The sequence below is a fragment of the Lutra lutra genome, chromosome 18 (assembly GCF_902655055.1).
Source record: "Lutra lutra chromosome 18, mLutLut1.2, whole genome shotgun sequence".
NCBI lineage: Eukaryota > Metazoa > Chordata > Mammalia > Carnivora > Mustelidae > Lutra > Lutra lutra.
Window position 1 is genome coordinate 24,157,185 of NC_062295.1, and position 25,933 is coordinate 24,183,117.

At 41.5% G+C, this 25,933-nt stretch overlaps 1 protein-coding gene and 1 pseudogene across 1 annotated transcript in view; one reads left to right on the forward strand and one right to left on the reverse strand.

Moving 5' to 3' along the window:
* LOC125090668 (integrin alpha-D-like) overlaps window positions 1–25,933 on the forward strand; it is a 61,347-nt gene that overhangs the window by 10,790 nt on the left and 24,624 nt on the right. The window contains 5 exon segments of the mRNA XM_047713559.1: window positions 14,613–14,716; window positions 14,850–14,920; window positions 15,045–15,159; window positions 18,792–18,922; window positions 19,598–19,743. Of these exon segments, the coding sequence (XP_047569515.1) occupies window positions 14,613–14,716; window positions 14,850–14,920; window positions 15,045–15,159; window positions 18,792–18,922; window positions 19,598–19,743 (567 nt within the window).
* LOC125090672 (NADH dehydrogenase [ubiquinone] 1 alpha subcomplex subunit 12-like) lies at window positions 23,859–24,276 on the reverse strand (annotated as a pseudogene).

A 25,933-nucleotide genomic window follows, 5' to 3' on the forward strand; every position in this document is an offset into this window, starting at 1 on the left:
GTTCATTTTTTTTATATAGATAATTTTTTTTAACTGTGATGGTTGTCCCTTAGATTACATTTTTTATTCCTAAGATCTCAGTACAAGTTACGACTCAAATAAGACATATATACAAACACAAATGTAGTAAGAAAGCTTGCTTTTCCCAACCTCCTATTCATTGTCCTCCAAATCTAACTTTGAATAGTTTTTTTTAATTTAAATTTTATTACTATTTTTTTTAAACATATATTTTTATCCCCAGGGGTACAGGTCTGTGAATCGCCAGGTTTACACATTTCACAGCACTCACCATAGCACATACCCTCCCCAATGTCCATAACCCCACCCCCCTCTCCCAACCCTCCTCCCCGCATCAACCCTCAGTTTGTTTTGTGAGATTAAGAGTCACTTATGGTTTGTCTCCCTCCCAATCCCATCTTGTTTCATTTACTCTTCTCCTGCCCCTTAACCCCCCATGTTGCATCTTCTCTCCCTCATATCAGGGAGATCATATGATAGTTGTCTTTCTCCGATTGACTTATTTCGCTAAGCATGATACCCTCTAGTTCCATCCACGTCATTGCAAATGACAAGATTTCATTTCTTTTGATGGCTGTTGGTGGGAATGCAAGTTGGTGCAACCACTCTGGAAAACAGCATGGAGGTTCCTCAAAATGTTGAAAATAGAACTACCCTATGACCCAGCAATTGCACTGCTGGGTATTTATCCTAAAGATACAAACGTAGTGATTCGAAGGGGCACGTGCACCCGAATGTTTATAGCAGCAATGTCTACAATAGCCAAACTATGGAAAGAACCTAGATTCCATCAACAGATGAATGGATAAAGAAGATGTGGTATATATATAGATAATTTTTTAACCTATTTACCATCACAGTGAGCTGTCCAGTACATCAAATTCCATAATAACCTTCTAACCTGAACTTTTTGATACATACACCTGTGTTTTTCTTTTGCATTTCTATTTTTTTAATTTTTTAAAAAATTTTAGTTTATTTAGTCTAGTTTATTCCTTTTTTATTTTTATTTTCTAATATTCATATAGAGTTAAACTTCAAGGTAATCCCCTTCCCCCAATCAATGCTATCCCTATAGGTAAGCCAATTTTTAATCCCCCTTTATCTTAGGAAAGTTGAGTCCTTTAACAAAGGTATCAAGATACATCCAGGAAGAATCAAAACAAACTTCCTCACCCACACTGAGAATTTATAACCACTCTCCCATCTTTTTCTTCCACCAGTGTTTCTGTGTTTTTGTGTTTGTCCTGATAGTATATAAATCTTATACTTGGGGTTCTTTTTGATGAGGTTCTTCTTTATTTGCTTGTATATATATATATTTTTTGTTTCTTTTCTCATATACTTTTATCAGTCTTTTTGTTTGTCTGTTTTTGTTTGTATACTTCATAAATCTTACCTTGGGGCCCATTTGGGCTGAACCTTCTCTTTTATCTTCCCTTTCTTTCCTGTCTCTCTCTCTTTTTTTCTTTTTCTTTTCTTTTTTCTCTCGTTTGGGTGGGGAATCCTGATTGCTCAGAAGTGTTCCAGGGTGCACCTTGACTGCACCACGGTCGATACATCCAGCTACATCTGTTCAGTCATCTCTCACCAAAATGACTAGGAGGAGGAACGCCTAACAGAAGAAAAATACAGAGGATTGACCTTCTACAACAGAGCTAACAGCTATCAACATAGACAATATGTCAGAAAGAGAATTCAGGCTAACAATTATCCAGGCAATAGCTAGGTTGGAGATAGCCATGGATGACCAAACGGAATAGATTAGGGCAGAACTGCAAGTGACCAGGGATGATATTCACAATGTTAGGGCAGAACAGAAAGCTACCAGAGATGAGGTTCACAATGCTCTCAATGAGTTCCAATCTAATCTAAATTCTCCCAAAGCTAGGGTAACTGAGACAGAAGGTAGAATTAGTGATCTGGAGGACAAACAGATAGAGAGAAAGGATCAGGAGGAAGACTGGAACAAACAGCTTAGAAGCCACGAAAACAGAATCAGGGAAATAAATGATGCCATGAAACGTTCCAATGTCAGAATTATTGGAATCCCTGAAAGGGAGGAGAAAGAAAGAAGTCTTGAAGATATAGTGGAACAAGTTCTTCATGAAAATTTTCCCAATCTCGTGAATGGAACAAGCGTTCATGTACTAGAGGCCGAACAGTCTCCACCCAAGATTATAGATTCCAGAAAAACATCAAGGCACCTGATAGTCAAATTGAGGAATCATAATTGTAGATACAATCTCTTGAAATCCGCTAGGACAAAGAGGCTCCTTACTTACAGAGGAAAGCCCATCAGAATAACGTCAGACCTGTCCACAGAGACCTGGCAAGCCAGAAAGGGCTGTCAAGATATATTCAGGGAACTAAATGAGAAGAACATGTAGCCAAGAATACTTTATCCAGCAAGACTGACATTCAAAATGGATGGAGAGATAAAGAGTTTCCAAGACCAGCAAGGCTTAAAAGACTATGCAACAACCAAGCTGACACTGCAGGGAATATTAAGGGGGGTTCTATTAAAGAGGAAAAATCCCAAGAATAGCATTGAACAGAAATATAGAGACAATCTACAGAAAGAAGGACTTCAAAGGTAACACGATGTCCATAAAAACGTATCTATCAATAATCACTCTCAATGTGAATGGCCTAAATGTGCCCATAAAACGACACAGGGTTGCAGATTGGATAAAATGACAGGACCCATCCATATGTTGTCTACAAGAGACCCATTTGGAACCTAAAGGTATACCCAGATTGAAAGTGAAGGGATGGAGAATCATCTTTCATGCCAATGGGCCTCAAAAGAAGGCCGGGGTAGTGATTCTCATATCAGATAAATTAGATTTTAAACTAAAGACTGTGGTCAGAGATACAGAAGGACACTACATCATTCTTAAAGGGACTATCTACCAAGATGATCTAACAATTGTAAATATCTATGCCCCCAATATGGGAGCAGCCAATTACATAAGAAAACTGTTAATCAAGATAAAGAGTCATATTGATATGAATACATTAATAGTAGGAGATCTTAACATGCCTCTCTCAGAAATAGATCATCGAAGCAGAAAATCAATAAAGAAACAAGAGCATTGAATGACCCATTGGACCAGATGGACCTCATAGATATATACAGAACATTCCACTCTAAAACAAAAGAGTATTCATTCTTCTCAAGTACACATGGAACCTTCTCAAGAATAGACCACATACTGGGTCACAAATCAGGACTCAACTGATACCAAAAGACTGAGATTATTCTCTGCATATTCTCAGATCACAATGCTTTGAAACTGGAGCTCAATCACAAGGAAAAGTTCAGAAGGAACTCAAACACCTGGAAGCTAAAGACCACCTTGCTTAAGAATGCTTGGATCAGAGGGGAGGAGTCAAGATGGCGGAGAAGTAGCAGGCTGAGACTACTTCAGGTAGCGGGAGATCAGCTAGATAGCTTATCTAAAGATTACAAACACCTACAAATCCAACGGGAGATCGAAGAGAAGAAGAACAGCAACTCTAGAAACAGAAAATCAACCACTTTCTGCAAGGTAGGACTGGCGGAGAAGTGAATCCAAAGCGACGGGAAGATAGACCGCGGGGGGAGGGGCTGGCTCCCGGCGAGCGGCGGAGCAACGGAGCACAAAATCGGGACTTTTAAAAGTCTGTTCCACTGAGGGACATCGCTCCAGAGGCTTAACCGGGTTGAAGCCCACGCGGGGTCAGCGTGGCCTCAGGTCCCGCAGGGTCACAGAAGGATCTGGGGAGTCTGAGTGTCGCAGAGCTCACAGGTATTAGAATGGGGAAGCCGGCTACAGAGACAGAGCCAAGGAGTGACTCTCAGCTCGGGGTTACCTTGAATCGGTCGCAGGCTCGGTCAGCTTGGAGCGCGGCCGGAGGCCAGTGTGGCGGGAGTCATTGGGCGCTGTTCTCTGGGGGCGCACTGAGGAGTGGGGCCCCGGGCTCTCGGCTCCTCCGGGGCTGGAGACCGGGAGGCCGCCATCTTCATTCCCGCCCTCCGGAACTCTACGGAAAGCGCTCAGGGAACAAAAGCTCCCGAAAGCAAACCCGAGCGGATTACTCAGCCTGGCCTGGGTAAGGGCGGTGCAACTCCGCCTGGGGCAAAGACGCTTGAGAATCACTACAACAGGCCCCTCCCCCAGAAGATCAGCAAGAAACCCAGCCAGGACCAAGTTCACCTACCAAGGAGTGTAGTTTCAATACCAAGGAGAGCGGCGGAATTCCAGAGGAGGAGAAAGCAAAGCACGGAACTCATGGCTTCTCCCCATGATTCTTTAGCCTTGCAGTTAAATTAATTTTTTTTCTTTTCTTTTTCAAGTTTTTTTCTTCTTCTGCTAATTTTTTTTAACTTTTACCCTTTTCTTTTTTAACATTTTTTAACTAGTCTATCTAATATATATATATATATATATATATATATATATATATATATATTTTTTTTTTTTTTTCCTTTTTATACTTTTTCTTTATTGGTTTTCTTTTTTAAAATTTTTTTCTTTCTTTCTGAACCTCTTTTTATCCCCTTTCTCCCCCCCCCACGATTTGGGATCTCTTCTGATTTGGCTAAAGCATATTTTCCTGGGGTTGTTGCCACCCTTTTTGTATTTTACTTGCTCCTTCATATACTCTTATCTGGACAAAATGACAAGGCGGAAAAATTCACCACAAAAAAAAGAACAAGAGGCAGTACCAAAGGCTAGGGACCTAATCAATACAGACATTGGTAGTATGTCAGATCCAGAGTTCAGAATGACGATTCTCAAGGTTCTAGCCAGGCTCGAAAAAGGCATGGAAGATATTAGAGAAACCCTCTCGGGAGATATAAAAGCCCTTTCTGGAGAAATAAAAGAACTAAAATCTAACCAAGTTGAAATAAAAAAAGCTATTAATGAGGTGCAATCAAAAATGGAGGCTCTGACTGCTAGGATAAATGAGGCAGAAGAAAGAATTAGCGATATAGAAGACCAAATGACAGAGAATAAAGAAGCTGAGCAAAAGAGGGACAAACAGCTACTGGATCACGAGGGGAGAATTCGAGAGATAAGTGACACCATAAGATGAAACAACATTAGAATAATTGGGATTCCAGAAGAAGAGGAAACAGAGAGGGGAGCAGAAGGTATATTGAAGTGAATTATTAGAGAGAATTTCCCCAATATGGCAAAGGGAACAAGCATCAAAATCCAGGAGGTTCAGAGAACCCCCCTCAAGATCAATAAGAATAGGTCCATACCCCGTCACCTAATAGTAAAATTGACAAGTCTTAGTGACAAAGAGAAGATCCTGAAAGCAGCCAGGGAAAAGAAGTCTGTAACGTACAATGGTAAAAATATTAGATTGGCAGCAGACTTATCCACAGAGACCTGGCAGGCCAGAAAGACCTGGCATGATATATTCAGAGTACTAAATGAGAAAAACATGCAGCCAAGAATACTATATCCAGCTAGGCTATCATTGAAAATAGAAGGAGAGATTAAAAGCTTCCAGGACAAACAAAAACTGAAAGAATTTGCAAATACCAAACCAGCTCTACAGGAAATATTGAAAGGGGTCCTCTAAGCAAAGAGAGACCCTAAAAGTAGCAGATCAGAAAGAAACAGAGACAATATACAATAACAGTCACCTTACAGGCAATACAATGGCACTAAATTCATATCTCTCAATACTTACCCTGAATGTTAATGGGCTAAATGCCCCAATCAAAAGACACCGGGTATCAGAATGGATCAAAAAACAAAACCCATCTATATGTTGCCTACAAGAAACTCATCTTAAACCCGAAGACACCTCCAGGTTTAAAGTGAGGGGGTGGAAAAGAATTTACCATGCTAATGGACATCAGAAGAAAGCAGGAGTGGCAATCCTTATATCAGATCAATTAGATTTTAAGCCAAAGACTATAGCAAAAGATGAGGAAGGACACTATATCATACTCAAAGGAACTGTCCAACAACAAGATCTAACAATTTTAAATATCTATGCCCCTAACGTGGGAGCAGCCAACTATATAAACCAATTAATAACAAAATCAAAGAAACACATCAACAGTAATACAATAATAGTAGGGGACTTTAACACTCCCCTCACGGAAATGGACAGATCATCCAAGCAAAAGATCAACAAGGAAATAAGGGCCTTAAATGACACACTGGACCAGATGGACATCACAGATATATTCAGAACTTTTCATCCCAAAGCAACAGAATACACATTCTTCTCTAGTGCACATGGAACATTCTCCAGAATAGATCACATCCTCGGTCCTAAATCAGGTCTCAACCGGTATCAAAAAATTGGGATCATTCCCTGCATATTTTCAGACCACAATGCTCTGAAGCTAGAACTCAATCACAAGAGGAAATTTGGAAAGAACGCAAATACATGGAGACTAAACAGCATCCTTCTAAAGAATGAATGGGTCAACCAGGAAATTAAAGAAGAATTGAAAAAAATTCATGGAAACAAATGATAATGAAAACACAACGGTTCAGAATCTGTGGGACACAACAAAGGCAGTCCTGAGAGGAAAATATATAGCAGTACAAGCCTTTCTCAAGAAACAAGAAAGGTCTCAGGTACACAACCTAACCCTACACCTAAAGGAGCTGGAGAAAGAACAAGAAAGAAACCCTAAACCCAGCAGGAGAAGAGAAATCATAAAAATCAGAGCAGAAATCAATGAAATAGAAACCAAAAAAACAATAGAACAAATCAACGAAACTAGGAGCTGGTTCTTTGAAAGAATTAATAAGATTGATAAACCCCTGGCCAGACTTATCAAAAAGAAAAGAGAGAGGACCCAAATAAATAAAATCATGAATGAAAGAGGAGAGATCACAACGAACACCAAAGAAATACAGACAATTATAAGAACATACTATGAGCAACTCTACGCCAACAAATTTGACAATCTGGAAGAAATGGATGCATTCCTAGAGACATATAAACTACCACAACTGAACCAGGAAGAAATAAAAAGCCTCAACAGACCCATAACCAGTAAGGAGATTGAAACAGTCATCAAAAATCTCCAAACAAACAAAAGCCCAGGGCCAGATGGCTTCCCGGGGAAATTCTACCAAACATTTAAAGAAGAACTAATTCCTATTCTCCTGAAACTGTTCCAAAAAATAGAAATGGAAGGAAAACTTCCAAACTCATTTTATGAGGCCAGCATCACCTTGATCCCAAACCAGACAAGGATCCCATCAAAAAAGAGAACTACAGACCAATATCTTTGATGAACACAGATGCAAAAATTCTCGCCAAAATACTAGCCAATAGGATTCAACAGTACATTAAAAGGATTATTCACCACGACCAAGTGGGATTTATTCCAGGGCTGCAAGGCTGGTTCAACATCCGCAAATCAATCAATGTGATACAACACATTAATAAAAGAAAGAACAAGAACCATATGATACTCTCCATAGATGCTGAAAAAGCATTTGACAAAGTACAGCATCCCTTCCTGATCAAAACTCTTCAAAGTGTAGGGATAGAGGGCACATACCTCAATATTATCAAAGCCATCTATGAAAAACCTACCGCAAATATCATTCTCAATGGAGAAAAACTGAAAGCTTTTCCGCTAAGGTCAGGAACACGGCAGGGATGTCCGTTATCACCACTGCTATTCAACATAGTACTAGAAGTCCTAGCCTCAGCAATCAGACAACAAAAGAAAATTAAAGGCATCCAAATCGGCAAAGAAGAAGTCAAACTATCACTCTTCGCAGATGATATGATACTCTATGTGGAAAACCCAAAAGACTCCACTCCAAAACTGCTAGAACTTGTACAGGAATTCAGTAAAGTGTCAGGATATAAAATCAATGCACAGAAATCAGTTGCATTTCTCTATCCAACAACAAGACAGAAGAAAGAGAAATTAAGGAGTCCATCCCATTTACAATTGCACCCAAAACTATAAGATACCTATGAATAAACCTAACCAAAGAGACTAAGAATCTATACACAGAAAACTATAAAGTACTCATGAAAGAAATTGAGGAAGACACAAAGAAATGGAAAAATGTTCCATGCTCCTGGATTGGAAGAATAAATATTGTGAAAATGTCTATGCTACCTAAAGCAATCTACACATTTAATGCAATTCCTATCAAAGTACCATCCATTTTTTTCAAAGAAATGGAACAAATAATCCTAAAATTTATATGGAACCAGAAAAGACCTCGAATAGCCAAAGGAATATTGAAAAAGAAAGCCAAAGTTGGTGGCATCACAATTCCGGACTTCAAGCTCTATTACAAAGCTGTCATCATCAAGACAGCATGGTACTGGTACAAAAACAGACCCACAGATCAAGGGAACAGAATAGAGAGCCCAGAAATGGACCCTCAACTCTATGGTCAACTCATCTTCGACAAAGCAGGAAAGAATGTCCAATGGAACAAAGACAGCCTCTTCAATAAATGGTGTTGGGAAAATTGGACAGCCACATGCAGAAAAATGAAATTGGATCATTTCCTTACACCACACACGAAAATAGACTCAAAATGGATGAAGGATCTCAATGTGAGAAAGGAATCCATCAAAATCCTTGAGGAGAACACAGGCAGCAACCTCTTCGACCTCAGCCGCAGCAACATCTTCCTAGGAACATCGCCAAAAGCAAGGGAAGCAAGGGCAAAAATGAGCTATTGGGATTTTATCAAGATCAAAAGCTTTTGCACAGCAAAGGAAACAGTTAACAAAACCAAAAGACAACTGACAGAATGGGAGAAGATATTTGCAAATGACATATCAGATAAAGGGCTAGTGTCCACAATCTATAAAGAACTTAGCAAACTCAACACCCAAAGAACAAATAATCCAATCAAGAAATGGGCAGAGGACATGAACAGACATTTCTGCAAAGAAGACATCCAGATGGCCAACAGACACATGAAAAAGTGCTCCATATCACTCGGCATCAGGGAAATACAAATCAAAACCACAATGAGATATCACCTCACACCAGTCAGAATGGCTAAAATTAACAAGTCAGGAAATGACAGATGCTGGTGAGGATGCGGAGAAAGGGGAAACCTCCTACACTGTTGGTGGGAATGCAAGCTGGTGCAACCACTCTGGAAAACAGCATGGAGGTTCCTCAAAATGTTGAAAATAGAACTACCCTATGACCCAGCAATTGCACTGCTGGGTATTTACCCTAAAGATACAAACGTAGTGATCCAAAGGGGCATGTGCACCCGAATATTTATAGCAGCAATGTCTACAATAGCCAAACTATGGAAAGAACCTAGATGTCCATCAACAGACGAATGGATAAAGAAGAAGTGGTATATATACACAATGGAATACTATGCAGCCATCAAAAGAAATGAAATCTTGCCATTTGCGACGACGTGGATGGAACTAGAGGGTATCATGCTTAGCGAAATAAGTCAATCGGAGAAAGAGAACTATCATATGATCTCCCTGATATGAGGGAGAGAAGATGCAACATGGGGGGTTAAGGGGGTAGGAGAAGAGTAAATGAAACAAGATTGAATTGGGAGGGAGACAAACCATAAGTGACTCTTAATCTCACAAAACAAACTGAGGGTTGATGGGGGGAGGGGTGTTGGGAGGGGGGTGGGATTATGGACACTGGGGAGGGTGTGTGCTATGGTGAGTGCTGTGAAGTGTGTAAACCTGGTGATTCACAGACCTGTACCCCTGGGGATAAAAATATATTATATGTTTATAAGAAATAAAATTAATAAAAAAAAAAAGAATGCTTGGATCAACCAGGAGATCAAAGAAGAACTGAAACAATTCATGGAAACCAATGAGAATGAAGACACTTCGGTCCAAAACCTATGGGATACAGCAAAGGCGGTCCTAAGGGGGAAATACATAGCCATCCAAGCCTCCCTCAAAAACATTGAAAAATCCAGAACACACCAGCTGTCTCTACACCTTAAAGAACTGGAGAATCAACAACAAATCAAACCAACTCCACACATAAGAAGGGAAATAGTCAAGATTAGAGCAGAGATCAATGAGGTAGAAACCAGAGCTACAGTAGAACGTATCAATGAAACTAGAAGTTGTTTTTTTTTTAAGATTTTATTTATTTATTTGACAGAGAGAGATCACAAGTAGACGGAGATGCAGGCAGAGAGAGAGAGAGGGAAGCAGGCACCCCGCTGAGCAGAAAGCCCGATGTGGGACTCGATCCCTGGACCCTGAGATCATGACCCGAGCCGAAGGCAGCGGCTTAATCCACTGAGCCACCCAGGCGCACTAGAAGTTGGTTTTTTGAAAGAATCTTTAAGGTCGATAAACCATTGGCCACACTAATCCAAAAGAAAAGAGAGAAAGCCCAAATTCATAAAATTATGAATGAAAAGGGAGAGATCACAACTAACACCAAGGAAGTAGAAACAATCATCAGAAGTTATTATCAACAGTTATATGCCAAAAGCTAAGCAACCTAGATGAAATGGATGCATTTCTGGAAAACTATAAACTATAAACTCCCAAAATTGAACCAGGAAGAAATTGACAACCTGAATAGACCGATATCTAGTAACGAGATTGAAGCAATGATCAAAAACCTCCCAAAAAACAAGAGCCCAGGACCTGATGGATTCCCTGGGGAATTCTACCAAACTTTCAAAGAAGAAATAACACCTATTCTCCTGAAGCTGTTTCAAAAAATTGAAGCAGAAGGAAAACTTCCAGACTCTTTCTATGAAGCCAGCATTACCCTGATCCCCAAACCAGGCAAAGACCCTACCAAAAAGGAGAATTTCAGACCAATATCACTGATGAATATGGATGCTAAGATTCTCAACAATCCTAGCAAACAGGATCCAAGAGCACATTAAAAAGATTATCCACCATGACCAGGTGGGTTTCATTCCTGGGCTACAAGGATGGTTCAACATTCACAAATCTATCAATGTGATTGAACAAATCAATAAGAGAAGAGAGAAGAACCTCTCAATTGATGCAGAAAAAGCATTTGACAAGATACAGCATCTGTTCCTGATTAAAACGCTTCAAAGTATAGGGATAGAGCAAACATTCCTGAACTTCATCAAATCTGTCTATGAATGACCCACAGCAAATATCATCCTCAATGGGAAAAAGCTTGCAGCCTTCCCATTGAGATCAGGAACACAAGGATGCCCACTCTCACCACTCTTGTTCAACATAGTATTAGAAGTCCTAGCAACAGCAATCAGACAACAAAGAGAAATAAAAGGTATCCGAATTGGCAATGAAGAAGTCAAACTCTCTCTCTTTGCAGATGACATGATTCTTTATATGGAAAACCCAAAAGACTCCACCCCCAAACTACTAGAACGCATACAGCAATTCAGCAACATGGTAGGATACAAAGTCAATGTACAGAAATTAGTGGCTTTCTTATACACTATCAATGAAAATACAAAAAGGAAAATTAGAGAATCGATTCCATTTACTACAGCACCAAGGACCATAAGATACCTGGGAATCAACCTAACCAAAGAGGTAAAGGAACTGTACTCGAGGAACTACAGAACACTTCTGAAAGAAACTGAAGAAGACACAAAAAGATGGAAGACCATTCATGCTCTTGGATTGGAGGAATAAACATTGTTAAACTGTCTATACTGCCTAGAGCAATCTATACTTTTAATGCCATTCCTATCAAAATTCCATCGATATTTTTCAACGAGCTCGAGCAAATAATCCTAAAATTTGTATGGAATCAGAAGAGACCCTGAATTGCTAAGGAAATGTTGAAAAACAAAAATAAAACTGGGGGCATCACGTTACCTGATTTCAAGCTTTACTACAAAGCTGTGATCACCAAGACAGCATGGTACTGGCATAAAAACAGACACATAGACCAGTGGAACAGAGTAGAGAGCCCAGATATGGACACTCAACTTTATGGGCAAGTAATCTTCGATAAAGCAGGAAAAAATATACAGTGGAAAAAAGACATTCTCTTCAATAAATGGTGCTGGGAAAACTGGACAGCTATATGTAGAAGAATGAAACTCGATCATTCTCTTACACCGTACACAAAGATAAACTCGAAATGGATAAAAGACCTCAACGTGAGACAGGAATCCATCAGAATCCTAGAGAACATAGGCAGTAATCTCTTCGATATCAACCACAGCAACTTCTTTCAAGATATGTCTCCAAATAAAGGAAACAAAAGCAAAAATGAACTTTTGGGACTTCATCAAGATCAAAAGCTCATGCACAGCAAAGGAAACAGTCAACAAAACAAAGAGGCAACCCACGGAATGGAAGAAGATATCTGCAAATGACAGGACAGACAAAAGGTTGATATCCAGGATCTATAAAGAACTTCTCAAACTCAACACACACAAAACAGACAATCATATAAAAAATGGGTAGAAGATATGAACAGACACCTCTCTAATGAAGACATACAAATGGCTATCAGACACATGAAAAAATGTTCATCATCACTAGCCACCAGGGAGATTCAAATTAAAACCACATTGAGATACCACCTGACACCAGTTAGAATGGCCAAAATTAGCAAGACTGGAAACAACACGTGTTGGAGGGGATGTGGAGAAAGGGGAACCCTCTTACACTGTTGGTGGGAATGCAAGTTGGTGCAGCCATTTTGGAAAACAGTGTGGAGATTCTTCAAGAAATTAAAAACAGAGCTTCCCTATGACCCTGCAATTGCACTACTGGGTATTTGCCCCAAAGATACAGATGTAGTGAAAAGAAGGGCCATCTGTACCCCAATGTTTATAGCAGCAATGACCATGGTTGCCAAACTGTGGAAAGAACCAAGATGCCCTTCAATGGATGAATGGATAAGGAAGATGTGGTCCATATACACTATGGAGTATTATGCCTCCATCAGAAAGAATGAATACCCAACTTTTGTATCAACATGGACGGGACTGGAAGAGATTATGCTGAGTGAAATAAGTCAAGCAGAGAGAGTCAATTATCATATGCTTTCACTTATTTGTGGAGTATAACAAATAGCATGGAGGACAAGAGGAGATGGAGAGGGAAATTCGAAGGGGAGGTGAACTATGAGAGACTCTGGACTCTGAAAAACAATCTGAGGGTTTTGAAGGTGCGGGGGGTGGGAGGTTGGGGGAACCAGGTGGTGGGTATTAGAGAGGGCACAGATTGCATGGAGCACTGGGTGTGGTGCAAAAACAATGAATACTGTTATGCTGAAAAGAAATAAGAAATTTAAAAAAAAGAAAAAGAAAGGAAAAAAACTTTTTTCCCCAAGAACAAACGGCCCCACATCTTTATTTCACTCTGGGACAGGCAAGTTATGTACCTCACCCTGCCTCCAGAAGCGCACAGTCTCAGGTCCCAGTGACAGGGACCCAAGACGTTGAAGTTACCATGTGATCCAAGCATAACCAAAGTCTGGAAGGCACAGGAAGGGAGAGATCAAACCCAAGAGGGAATTCCAGGAAGGCTTCACAGAGGAGGTGACATTGGCAATGAGCCTGAGAATACAGGAAGATTCAGCTGGGCAAGAAGTAGCATTTTGAAGTCACTGAGTTCTACATGTACATCCATCCCTCCTCCTCATACAGCTGGCAGGCTGGGACATGGAAGCAAGTGTCAGGTGCCAGAGTTTGCTTTTTCCTTTGTTTGTTTTGAAATACAGAGCTCATAAACTGAAGTGCACAAACTTGAAAGGTCCAACTCAATGAATTTTTCATATGTATATAGCCAGGTAACTGCTGCCTAGATCAAGGTGTAGAACATCTTCAGCTCCCCTACCCTGGGTTCCTTTGCTTGGCAATTAATTGAAAGACACAAACATTTATTTAGTTATTTCATTTGAGAGGAGAGATTGTTGGTAAATAGAACTTTTTAATTCAAAATTAATTCTCTCCTTTCAAAGAGTTTTGCAGAAATTGTTGCACTTATATGACTATAGATTTTGATATGAATTCAGATACTGTGGTTTTATTTTTTTGTTTCTTTTTATTTTTTATTAACATATCATGTATTATTAGCCCCAGGGGTACAGGTCTGTGAATTGTTAATCTTACACACTTCACAGCACTCACCATAGCACATACCCTCCCCAGATACTGTGGTTTTAAATTGTCCAACTTAAATTATTGATATTAAAACTGTCCAATTAATTACAGGATCATCTATTTGTTTTGGTAACTTATGGCTTTAGCAGATTTTTCTGTTTAAATTGAGGTGATCTATTTCTTGGGTGGCTCAGAATGATGGCATCTCAAAAACTAAATGCTCTTGTCCATGGTTGGGAAATGCTGTTTTGCATTGGATAGTTTTATTTTTGGTGAATGCTGAAAAACAAACCACTAAAACCATTTTTGTATATAAATACACATTTATTTATGTATACCCCCACACAAACAAAGAAAGAGCCCAGCATGGTCCTTTGACACATGTGGGTTGAACTCAGGCCCCATTATTTAAAGCTTCATGAGTGGCAAATGCCAAGAGCTTCCCTCTCAAAGTCTCACTTCCCTGTTACACAGTGATACTTCCTCACCTGAAGTGCCCTGTGCCCTTACCCTTCCTGCAACTATATGTCATGTTTGTGCCTACAGACTCGTGGTGGGAGCCCCCCTGGAGGTGGTGGCGGTCAACCAAACAGGACGGTTGTACGACTGTGTGGCTGCCACTGGCCTATGTCAACCCATACCACTGCACAGTGAGTGACTCTACCCCGGAATTGTGGCCCTCAGTCCTCCTCTACTGCAGTGCTCCCTCCTTGGCCTCTAGCCCTAACTCTCCCCACGAATGGGGATATGCCCATGAATGATCATGTGTATCTGCCCTCTCAGCACCCCCGGAGGTCATGAACATGTCCCTGGGCCTGTCCCTGGCAACCTGCACCAATCGCTCCTGGCTGCTGGTAAGTTTCCCTGGGTCATAGGAGGGTGACGAGGGAAGGGGCAGGGGCTAGGGGAGGCTGGGACTGGAAGAAGAGTATGGAAAGTTCTGGGGACCCCCTTGTTCACACAGGCCTCTGCCCTTAGGCCTGTGGCCCCACCATGCACAGAGCCTGTGGGGAGAATATGTATGCAGAAGGCTTCTGCTTCCTGTTGGGCTCCCACCTGCAGACCATTTGGACCATGCCTACTTCCCTGCCAGGTAGGTCCCTACAGAGACAGTGATTCTATGTGAGTACAAGCTGGCACTGAAGAGTGGGTAGAGCCCATAACTCTGGTCTTGGCTTCCTGTGTCCATGGCCCTTTCCCAGAGGCCTCAGCAAACCCAAGAAGGTCTGGGAACATGGTCTGACCAGGCAGGGAGGGAAGCTCACAGAAGGAAGTCTAAGCTGGTCAAGGGGAGAAAGTTCTGACGGGGCAGAAGGGAGCCTCAGAGTGCTGGCTGCAGGAGACACGAGGTCCTCACAGGTGTCAACAGGTGCAGGGATGCTTTCTGGGCTTTCAGACAAAAGGCCCTGGATGGCGAAAATGTGGTGAGGATGATAGATCCTTGGGTAGGATCCAAGAGGGAGGCTGTTCTGGATCATTTATTGCTGAGCTTCTAAGGGGAGCAAATGGTAGGGCCATGGAAAATGTGATGCACAATTTTGCCAGGACTGATGCCTTCTGCATAGAATGGTGCCAGAGATACTGAGCAGCATCTCTCTGAGAGTCAGTCTGAAGAAGTTTGTCTTCTGTGTATTTGGGGCTTCATCCCCTGGGGTTTAATTTCTTCATTGGTAAACTAGGTCTTAATAATCAAGGTGTTTAGGGCTCCTGGGTGGCTTAGTTGTTAAGCGTTTGCCTTTGGCTCAGGTCATGATACCCAGGTCCTGGGATTTAGTCCTGCAGTGGGTCCCTGCTCAGCAGGAAGCCTTCTTTTCCCTCTATCACTACCCCTGCTTGTGTTCCATCTCTGTGTGTGTGTGTCATAAAAAAAATCTTAAAAAATTATAAAGTCTGTTAATAAAAAATTGTAAAGACTGTAGTCTAAATACATATAGTGTTTAGACCTTGCCTGACACATAATATGTGAATACCATGATGACTGATCTTCTAGCTAGGATCATATGTTTGGACTAGGAGGAAGAGATAATGGGCTCCAAGTCAGAGACAGGGGCCACTCAAAGCACTGAGAGCAGTGCTTTGGACCAGAGAAACCATGATGTCAGGCATAGTGGGCCTTTAGGCAAAGGTGATGTTGCAGCAGAAAGACCACCCACCCAAATTGTGAAAGTAGAGTCTATAGAGGGGACGGAGAGAGTTTAGGGAGGGAGTCCAGGAGCTTTGGGGGTACGATGACTTGTCTGGGATATCTGTGCAACCAGGATTAGGGTATGTGACATTTAAACACTAGGAGGTAAGTCTCTTTTCCTAGATGTCTCCATCACTCATGAGGTGGGATACCTGATGAAAATGGAACACAAGGGGCACCTGGGTGGCTCAGTGGGTTAAGCCTCTGCCTTTGGCTCAGGTCATGATCTCAGGGTCCTGGGATCGAGCCCCGTGTCAGGTTCTCTGCTCAGTGAGGAACCTGCTTTCCTCTCTCTCTCTCTGCCTGCCTCTCTGCCTACTTGTGATCTCTGTTTGTCAAATGAATAAATAAAATCTTAAAAAAAATGAAAATGGAACACAAGCATGTAAGCCTAGTATAGGAAAATCAAGTTTGAGTAGAGGTAGAAGAGACTGGGTGCCAGACAATGCCAGATGCCTAGTATGTATCTTTATTGCACCCCACAAGATCCTGGGTGGTAAGGCAGGGTCATCCCGTCTTACAAGCAAGAAAACTGAAGCTCAGAAAGTTGAGTTCCTGCTGTTAGGAAGTGACAGAGCTGAGACCTGGAGCCAACCTTGCCTGATTGACTTGGTCTTTTTTTCAGAAGGTGCTCAGTTATAGCTTGATGCCTGCTATTGGAAGCCCAGTGGAGATACTAAAATGAACAAAAAACAGAAGTGATATTGTGAGGCAACTTGTCACCATCATGGCCTGAGAGAGGATATGAGGGGTGGTTTTGTGGTGCAGCTAACAAAGTGAGAACAAGTACAAGATGTGGGGATGGGGCCTTCTTCTACCAAGCTATGGGGTATATTGAGTGAGGAAGGGGGCAGTGAGGGCTTCTTGGCCTGCCATGTGGGGGGCTGAATTTCCTAGTCAAGAAGGCAGGGAGGGAAGTGGCCTTCCATTTCTTCTCAGCAGGGGTAAAGCACCAGCTGGTTGCATAGGTGGGATGGGGGAGGTATGGGGTGCAAGGAGAAAGTATTTTTGTTTTCGTGGCAGGAAGCCAGCTGCCACAGTTCAACATCATGCCTCATTACTATCTGTGGTGGCTGATCACTGCAACCATGGGAGCAACACAGGATGTGGGGCACTGGTGGAGGTACCACCTGTGTCCTTCACACAGGCCACAAACACTTATGTGAGCTTGGGGTCAATGTGAAGTGTCTTACTTGTTTGTGGGTGTAAGGGGTGATTTTCCATTATGGTGGACTCCATGAGGGCAGGGGTGATATCTTTTTTCCAGCTGTGGTCTTAGACCAGGTTTCCTTCTACTCTGAGGCTCATTTGGGAATACTCTTGGGGGCAATAGTTCTGAGAGTGTGAAGGAAGCAGGGCTGGGCAGTGAAAGAAGATGGACTGTGATGGATCAGAACAGAGGCCTCAGCCAACCCAGAGGAGCTTGGAACATGGCTGGATGCAGGTCATCCCCAGGAGCAGGAGCTGTAATCTTGGGAAAGGCATCTCCTGAGTTATCATCTGGGAGCAATCAATAGCTACTTCTTGTAGCTGGTAATAAGGGCCTCTGTCCTAATAGGGGGTGTGTCTTCTTGGTGGCAAACCTTAGCATTTGCTGTAGGTGTGTTCTTGTGCCTGGAACAATGCCTGGCACACAGTGATGATGGTCATAACAGCTAACCTCCATAACAGCTATGGGGGACCAGGACCTGTCTTAAGTATTTTAGGTACATATCAACACTTTTAAGCCTACCCCATCTGTTAGGCACTGTTATTATCCCCATTTTACAGATGGGAAAACTGAAGCCCAGTGGAGTTACATAAGTTCCCTCAGTTCACTAGTAGGTGGCAGAGCTGGGATTTGAGCCCAGCATACTCAGAATGCACACTTGAATCACTTTGCTAAATTGCCTTTCCCTCATGCTCTATGACATTCCTAGTGTGAAGTCAATAACTATTTGTTGAGTAATTGAATAAGGAACCCATCTTGCCTCTGTCCTTTACTACTTTCTCCCCTTCTTAGGACTTATGGAAGAAGGGAAGCAAGGGAATCTGTGAGGTGGGGGTAGGGGTGATGGGGCAACAGATTTTTTTTAGTTTAGAACTCTTTTTTTAAATTAAGTTTTAATTTTAATTCCAGTATAGTTACCATACTGTGTTATACTAGTTTGAGGTGTACAATATAGTGATTCAACAATTCCATACATCACCTGGTGCTCATCACAACATGTACACTCCTTAAGCTCCATCACTCATTTAACCCATCCCCCAACCACCTCTCCTCTAGTAACCATCAGTTTGTTCTCTTCCATTAAGAGTCTGTTCCCTTCTTTTTCTCTCTTTCTGTCTCTCTCTCTTTTTTTCTTCAGTCATTTGTTTTGTTTCTTAAATTTTGGGCAATGGATTTGGGCCTCCTCCATGGAAAGTGTGGAAACTGGCTGGGAATTGATTCCTAGGCCAAGAATGGCCCCTTAACTCTGTGGTGCAGGAAGGGTTTCTGGACCCTGGGAGATGGTTGGGACCCACACAGGCATCTCTGGTTCCTTCCTTCTTCTCTACAGAGTGTCCAAGTCAAGAGATGGACATTGTCTTCCTGACTGATGGTTCTGGAAGCATTGTACAAAGTGACTTTAAGCAGATGAAGGACTTTGTCAGAGCGGTGATGGGATAGTTTGAAGGCACCAACACCCTGGTGAAGACTGGGTCTCCGAGATCTGGGAAGTGAGGAGGGGGTGGCAGCTGCCTTGGGAAGACCAACCTAGTAGGAAGCCTGGTATTGCTAGGGATTGGCTTAGGGGACCTGTGCCATGATGAGACTAGTGTCCTAGTACAGGGCTGATTTGAGTCCTGACCTGAGGGAATTCCCGCATGGCATTTGATATGTCCCCACATGGCCTAGGAAATACGTTTTTTTTTTTTTTCCTATTTAAAAGCATTGAAAGGATTGCAAAAATAGTTTTGCTGTGAAATTAGACTGAAGGTAACTTGGCCAAATAATTAATGATTTCTTTATTATGTTTCCATGTAATTCATGATTTATCTTATTATTTCCCAGTAATTAGTGCATATGTATGTAGAAATTCTTGAGAAGTGAGGAAATGTAGTCTATAAGTTGATTTCACATGTTATGAAATTTTTTTAAAGTCCAAGTTAAGAAATGTTGAGGTAGGAAAGGTTATTCCTTGCAAACTCTGAAAGAAGCATCATTTGGTTTTGATTTTCTAGTTTTCTTTTTGGGCCACATTTCCCCTGGGTTTTAGCCTCAAAGACACATGGAAAGTTGTTTGTAAATCCAAAGTTACTCCAAAATAAAAAGTTTATTAAAGAATAACTCCTGAGTCCAGGGCATTCCTCTTCTCCTTTGCAGTTTTCCCTGATACAGTACTCCAACCACATGAAGATCCACTTCACCTTCACCCAATTCCAGAGCAGCTTGATCCCTCAGAGCCTGGTGGATCCCATTGTCCAACTGAAAGGCCAGACATTTACAGCCACGGGGATCCGGACAGTGGTGTAAGTTCCCCCTTCTGCCTCATGTGGATAAGCCACCACACATTTCCTCATGCTGGTCTGCACAGCCCTTCTACTAAGCTGTGGGAACTCTGGGGAAAGGGGATCAAAAGGGAAGTGAGGGGGCTATATGGAGACTTCCTTAGATTATTCTCCTGATATAGGACAGCACTCCTCTTCACCGTTTCCTCTGCCTGGCCTTGGATTGGCTGGACTCTGATTCCAACTGTGGTAGCCAGAGACATGGGCTTTGGTTCATACAAACCCCAGTTTTCATTCTGGCTCCCTGCTGGTGACCTGGGCCATCCTGGGAGTTACTGAGTCTTTCTAAGTCTCAGGAAACTGTCAAATGTGGATAAACTTACAATTTGGTTGTGAGGATTAAAGGAGATAACATGCATGAGGTGATTCCATAGAAGAAGTGTTGCATATTTTTTTGTTTGTTTGTTTTATGGGCAGCAGACCCTCTCCATTTAGCTCTGAACCCGTCCACTAGCCTGACTCCATCTTGAGTGCTAGGCTACACTTATAATAAAGATGAATTTGGACTTTGAAGGAGGTTTCCACAAAACAGTTTTAGACTGACTTATAAACCACCAAAGCAGTTATAAGTTGAGAGAAAGAGAGGATGATGATTTTCCTCTACAGTGTACCATTACTAAAGATTACCTTGTTGGTGGAAGAATGACTCCATTTATTTATTTATTTATTTTCTAAAATATTTTATTTATTTATTTGAGAGATAGACAGACAGAGTCTGAGCAGGTGGAGGGGCAGTGTGAGAAGCAGTCTCCTTACTGAGCTGGAAGCCCAAAGCAGGGCTCGATCCCAGGACTCTGGGATCATTACCCAAGCTGAAAACAAATGCTTAACTGAATGACTCCTTTTTTAAAAAAGACTTTATTTATTTATTTCAGACAGAGAGAAAGAATGAACAGTGGGAAGGGAAGAGGGAGAAGGAGATGCAGGGAGCAAGAAGCCTGATGTGGACCTTGATCCCTCTACTCTAGTATCATGACCTGAGCCAAAGGCAAACACTTAACTCACTGAGCCGCTGGGGCACCTGGATGATTCCTTTTAAACAAGGCCCCAAATGGCGATTCGCAGACCTGTACCCCTGGGGATAAAAATATATGTTTATAAAGCTGTAAAAAAAAAAAAAAAAAAAAAGAAGAAAGAAAGGATGAATACCCAAGTTTTGTAGCAACATGGACGGGACTGGAAGAGATTATGCTGAGTGAAATAAGTCAAGCAGAAAGAGTCAATTATCATATGGTTTCACTTATTTGAGGGAAATTGGAAGGGGAGGTGAACCATGAGAGACTATGGACTCTGAAAAACGATCTGAGAATTTTGTTAAGGGGTGGGGGGTGGGAGGTTGGGGGCACCAGGTGGTGGGTATTGTAGAGGGCGCGGATTGCATGGAGCACTGGGTGTGGTGCAAAAATAATGAATACTGTTATGCTGAAAAAATAAAAAATTTTAAAAAAAAAATATAAACAAGGCCCCAATAACTTGTAGATCAATTGAGTTATTCCCTGGGTAAATGCGATGTTTGCCTCTTTGCTTAGTGTGCTTCTTTGCAAATGTCTACCTATGAAGAACTGGAGGGAAAAAACGGCAAGATGAAAATATGATGATGAGGAAAGAACAGGAGACATAGTCAGGACATCATTTTATGTTGACTGCCTCCACAGCTATACAACCTGTGTCCTCAGTGTTTCTTATTGTGTGAAGTAAATGGGTCTGACTCAGGTCTCTAAAATGCTATGACAGGGCGCCTGGGTGGCTCAGTGGGTTAAAGCCTCTGTCTTCAGCTCAGGTCATGATCTCAGGGTCCTGGGATGGAGCCTCTCATCGGGCTTTTTGCTCAGCAGCGAGTCTGCTTCCTCCTCTCTCCCCCTCTGCCTGCTTCTCTGCCTACTTGTGATCTCTGTTTGTCAAATAAATAAATAAAATCTTAAAAAAATAAATAAAATGCTATGACATTTCTATTATCAGAGTAAAATTCCTTTTGCCCATTTTCTAACAAATTTTTAAAATAAACTTCCTTTTAACAGAAATTTCTCATGTATTTGAAAGAATACATTGCATCTTTATCTTTTAATTTGCACTAATAAATAGTTGAACACAGCATCAAAATCTAATATGTTGACTAATTGAATTTAAAAAGAAAAAAACTAGAGAATAAAAAAAGAGAAAGAACACATTTGACACAATGCTTAGGTCTAAGTTTTTCCTAATGAAAGAAGAACCTTCAATTTTTCTAACCATCTAGGTACATAATTGGAGGTTTGGAAAGTTTCTTAGGCATAGGATGGAGGGCTATCTACTTAGGGATATCAGCAATCTATTTTGCTGGAAATTCATTTGCTAGCCATGACACAAACTGCCCCAACTAATCCCAAAGTCCACTCTGTTTCTCAGATTTCATCTGCCATAGACATCATGCTGCTAAGTTTTTAATCTAAAATGTCTCACACCCTCCAAAGTCTTTGTGAAATTAGAAACCAACTTCATTTGCCAGAATGGTTGACATTTTATCCAAAGAGTGGTGCACCCCCTTCTTACTCCCTGGCGGAAACTTGGGAATTGTGGCCAAGTGTTTTCTTTGTGCCTCCCTACCCACTCACTTCCTTCTATCCCCACATTCCTCATCCATGTGAGCTCTTTGCATTAACTGGGTGCTTACCATGTGCCTGTCTGGCTAGGATGACCATAAAGAAATGACTTAGATGGTGGGGCAAGAACAGAAGGTGTGGTTCTTATGGGAAATTAGTGGGCTGAACATCTTGGATCCTTGACTTCCTGTGCACCCCTGGGTGCCACTCTGGGGGTGTTGCTGGAGAAGGGCTGAACAAGGGATGCTCCTACCAAATGTACCCTCTTTACTTCTGGGTGGCTTTTCTGCCTTGAACATTGGCCCCATGGGACTGGACAAACAGGAGGAATGCCTCTCTCCCTTGAATTGAAAGTCACACAGGTATGAGTGAGATCATATGATAATTGTCTTTCTCTGATTGGCTTATCTGGCTTAGCATAATACCCTCCAGTTCCATCCACATCATTGTAAATGGTAAGATTTCATACTTTTTATGGTTGAGAAATATTCCATTGTATATATATACCACATCTTCTTTTTAAAAAATCAAACAGTTTTGGGGACCCTGGGTGGCTCAGTGGATTAAACATCTGCCTTCAGCCTAGGTCATGATCTCAAGGTCTTAGAATCAAGCCCCGCATTGGGATCTCTGCTCAGCAGGGAACCTGCTTCCCTCTCTCTCTCTCTGCCTGCCTGTCTGCCTACTTGTGATCTCTCTGTGAAATAAATAAATAAAATCTTTCCAAAAAACCCCCAAAATACATTATTTTAAAAAATCAAATAGCTTTATTTATTTTTTAACTTGATTTTATTTTTTCAGTGTTCCAAGATTCATCGTTTATACATCACACCAGTGCTCCGTGCAATACATGCTTTCCTTAATACCCACGACCAGGCTCACCTCTCTCCTTCAACCCCTCCCCTCCAAAACCCTCAGTTTGTTTCTCAGAGTTCACAGTCTCTCACACTTTATCTCATTCTCTGATTTCCCCCAACACCCTTCTCCTCTCCTTCTCCCAGTGTTCTCCATGTTATTCCTCATGCTCCACAAGCAAGTGAAACCATATGATAATTGACTCTCTCTGCTTGATTTATTTCACTCAGCATAATCTCCTCCAGTCCCATCCATGTTGATACAAAAGTTGGATATTCATCCTTTCTGATGGAGGCATAATATTCCATTGTATATGTGGGCCATATCTTCTTTATCCATTCCTCTTTTGAAGGGCATCTTTTCACAGTTTGGCGGCTGTGGCCATTGCTGCTATGAACACTGGGGTACAGATGTCCCTTCTTTTCACTCCATCTGTATCTTTGGGGTAAATGCAAATTGGTGCAGCCACTTTGGAAAGCAGTGTGGAGATACTTTAAGAATTTAAAAATAGAGCTACAAATTGCACTACTGGGTATTTACCCCCCAAATCAAACAGTTTTAATCAAGTTAATAGTAAGCAATTAAAGTGCAATTGCATGAAAAGCCCCATATTTCACAAATTTAAATTATTTTTCATTGTCTTTACTTGTAAGGTGTTGAAAGTGGGATCCACTCTTGAATCTTCTTTCTAGCGGTAAAATAAGGTACATATTGTTTTGGAGTGCCACCCACTTTGAACTTATGGCTTGTCCAGATGAATTTGTGAGCAATAGGTAGGTGGTTTTGTTGGAGGACCATCGGTCATAGAGTGAAGCCAGTGATGCCATTCAGGGGGTGCAATGCTTCCATCATTTCAGTAGTACATATAACCCATCAGTGACAGCCAAAAAACTTGCTTGTTGTCTTCATAGTATTTGTTTCCATATTTGTCTTCCCCCACTAATGTACCAACCCTCATATCATTTGCCCTTAAAAAAACTGCTAGACAGCCTCGGAGGCCACTGTGGCTGCTGAACTCCTACAGCCCGCATTTCAGGACCTGCAAGAACTCCATCTTCTATACCACATCTTCTTTACCCATTCATTTATTGATAGACATCTGGGCTCTTTCCATAGCTCAGCTATTGTAGACATAGCTGCTACACAAAACAGAGGATCATAGGGGAAAGGAGGGAAAAAAATAAGGTGAAATCAGGGAAGGAAACAAACTATAAGAGACTCTTAACTCTAGGAGACAAACTGTATGCAAATGATGAAAAACTGAACTCTACATCTGCAACTAATGATAAACTACATGTTAATTAATTGAATTTAAAGAAAATAAGTTTTAAAAAAAGAAAGAAAGAAGAAAAAAAATCACACAGGAGTGGCATCCCTTCCTAGCCCTTGGAGCTCCTCCCAGTGGTGGGTGTAGTTCTCCTCAGCAACCATCCCCTCACCCAGAACAGCAACTTTCCTACTCCCCAGAGCCAAGGCCATCTCAGGGCCTCTCTGACACGGACTGGGGTTGTCTTCTTATTTTTAGAAATTTCATTACAGAAAAGACAAAATTGCAATAACATTAAGGAAATTTTTAGAAAAATTTCTACTAAATACCTCAGAGTATTTTATTATTTTATTTTTCAGCAGATGTCTGAATAGCTTTATTGAGATTATTTCATGCATTTCTTCTTTCTTTCTTTTTTTTAAAATTATGTTAGTCACCATATAGTAAATCATTAGTTTTTGAAGTAGTGTTCCATGAATCTTGTTTGCCTATAACACCTAGTCCTCTATGCAATATGTGCCCTCTTAATACCCATCACCAGGCTAACTCTTACCCCCCACCTCCTTCCCCTCTAAACCCCTCAGTTTGTTTCTTGGAGTCCACAATCTTTCACCGTTCATCTCCCCCTCTGATTTCCCCCCCTTCACTTTTCCCTTCCTTCTTCTAATGTCCTCCATGTTATTCCTTATGTTCCACAAGTAAGTGAAACCATATGATAATTTACTTTCTCTGCTTGACGTATTTCACTAGCCATTATTTCCTCTAGTCCCATCCATGTTGATGCAAAAGCTGGGTATGCATCCTTTCTGATGGCTGAGTAATATTCCATTGTATCTATTGACCATATCTTCTTTTTTTTTTTTTACATTTTTTAAAATTTGTTTTCAGCATAACAGAATTCATAGTTTTTGCACCACACCCAGTACTCCATGCAATACGTGCCCTCCTTAATACCCACCACCTGGCTCCCCCAACCTCCCACCCCCCCGCCCCTTCAAAACCCTCAGGTTGTTTTTCAGAGTCCATAGTCTCTCATGGTTCACATCCCCTTCCGATTTCCCTCAACTCCCTTCTCCTCTCCATCTCCCCATGTCCTCCATGTTATTTGTTATGCTCCACAAATAAGTGAAGCCATATGATAATTGACTCTTTCTGCTTGACTTATTTCACTCAGCATAATCTCTTCCAGTCCCATCCATGTTGATACAAAAGTTGGGTATTCATCCTTTCTGATGGAGGCATAATACTCCATAGTGTATATGGACCACATCTTCCTTATCCATTCGTCCGTTGAAGGGCATCTTGGTTCTTTCCACAGTTTGGTGACCATGGCCATTGCTGCTATGAACACTGGGGTACAGATGGCCCTTCTTTTCACTCCATCTGTATCTTTGGGGTAAATACCCAGTAGTGCAATTGCAGGGTCATAGGGAAGCTCTATTTTTAATTT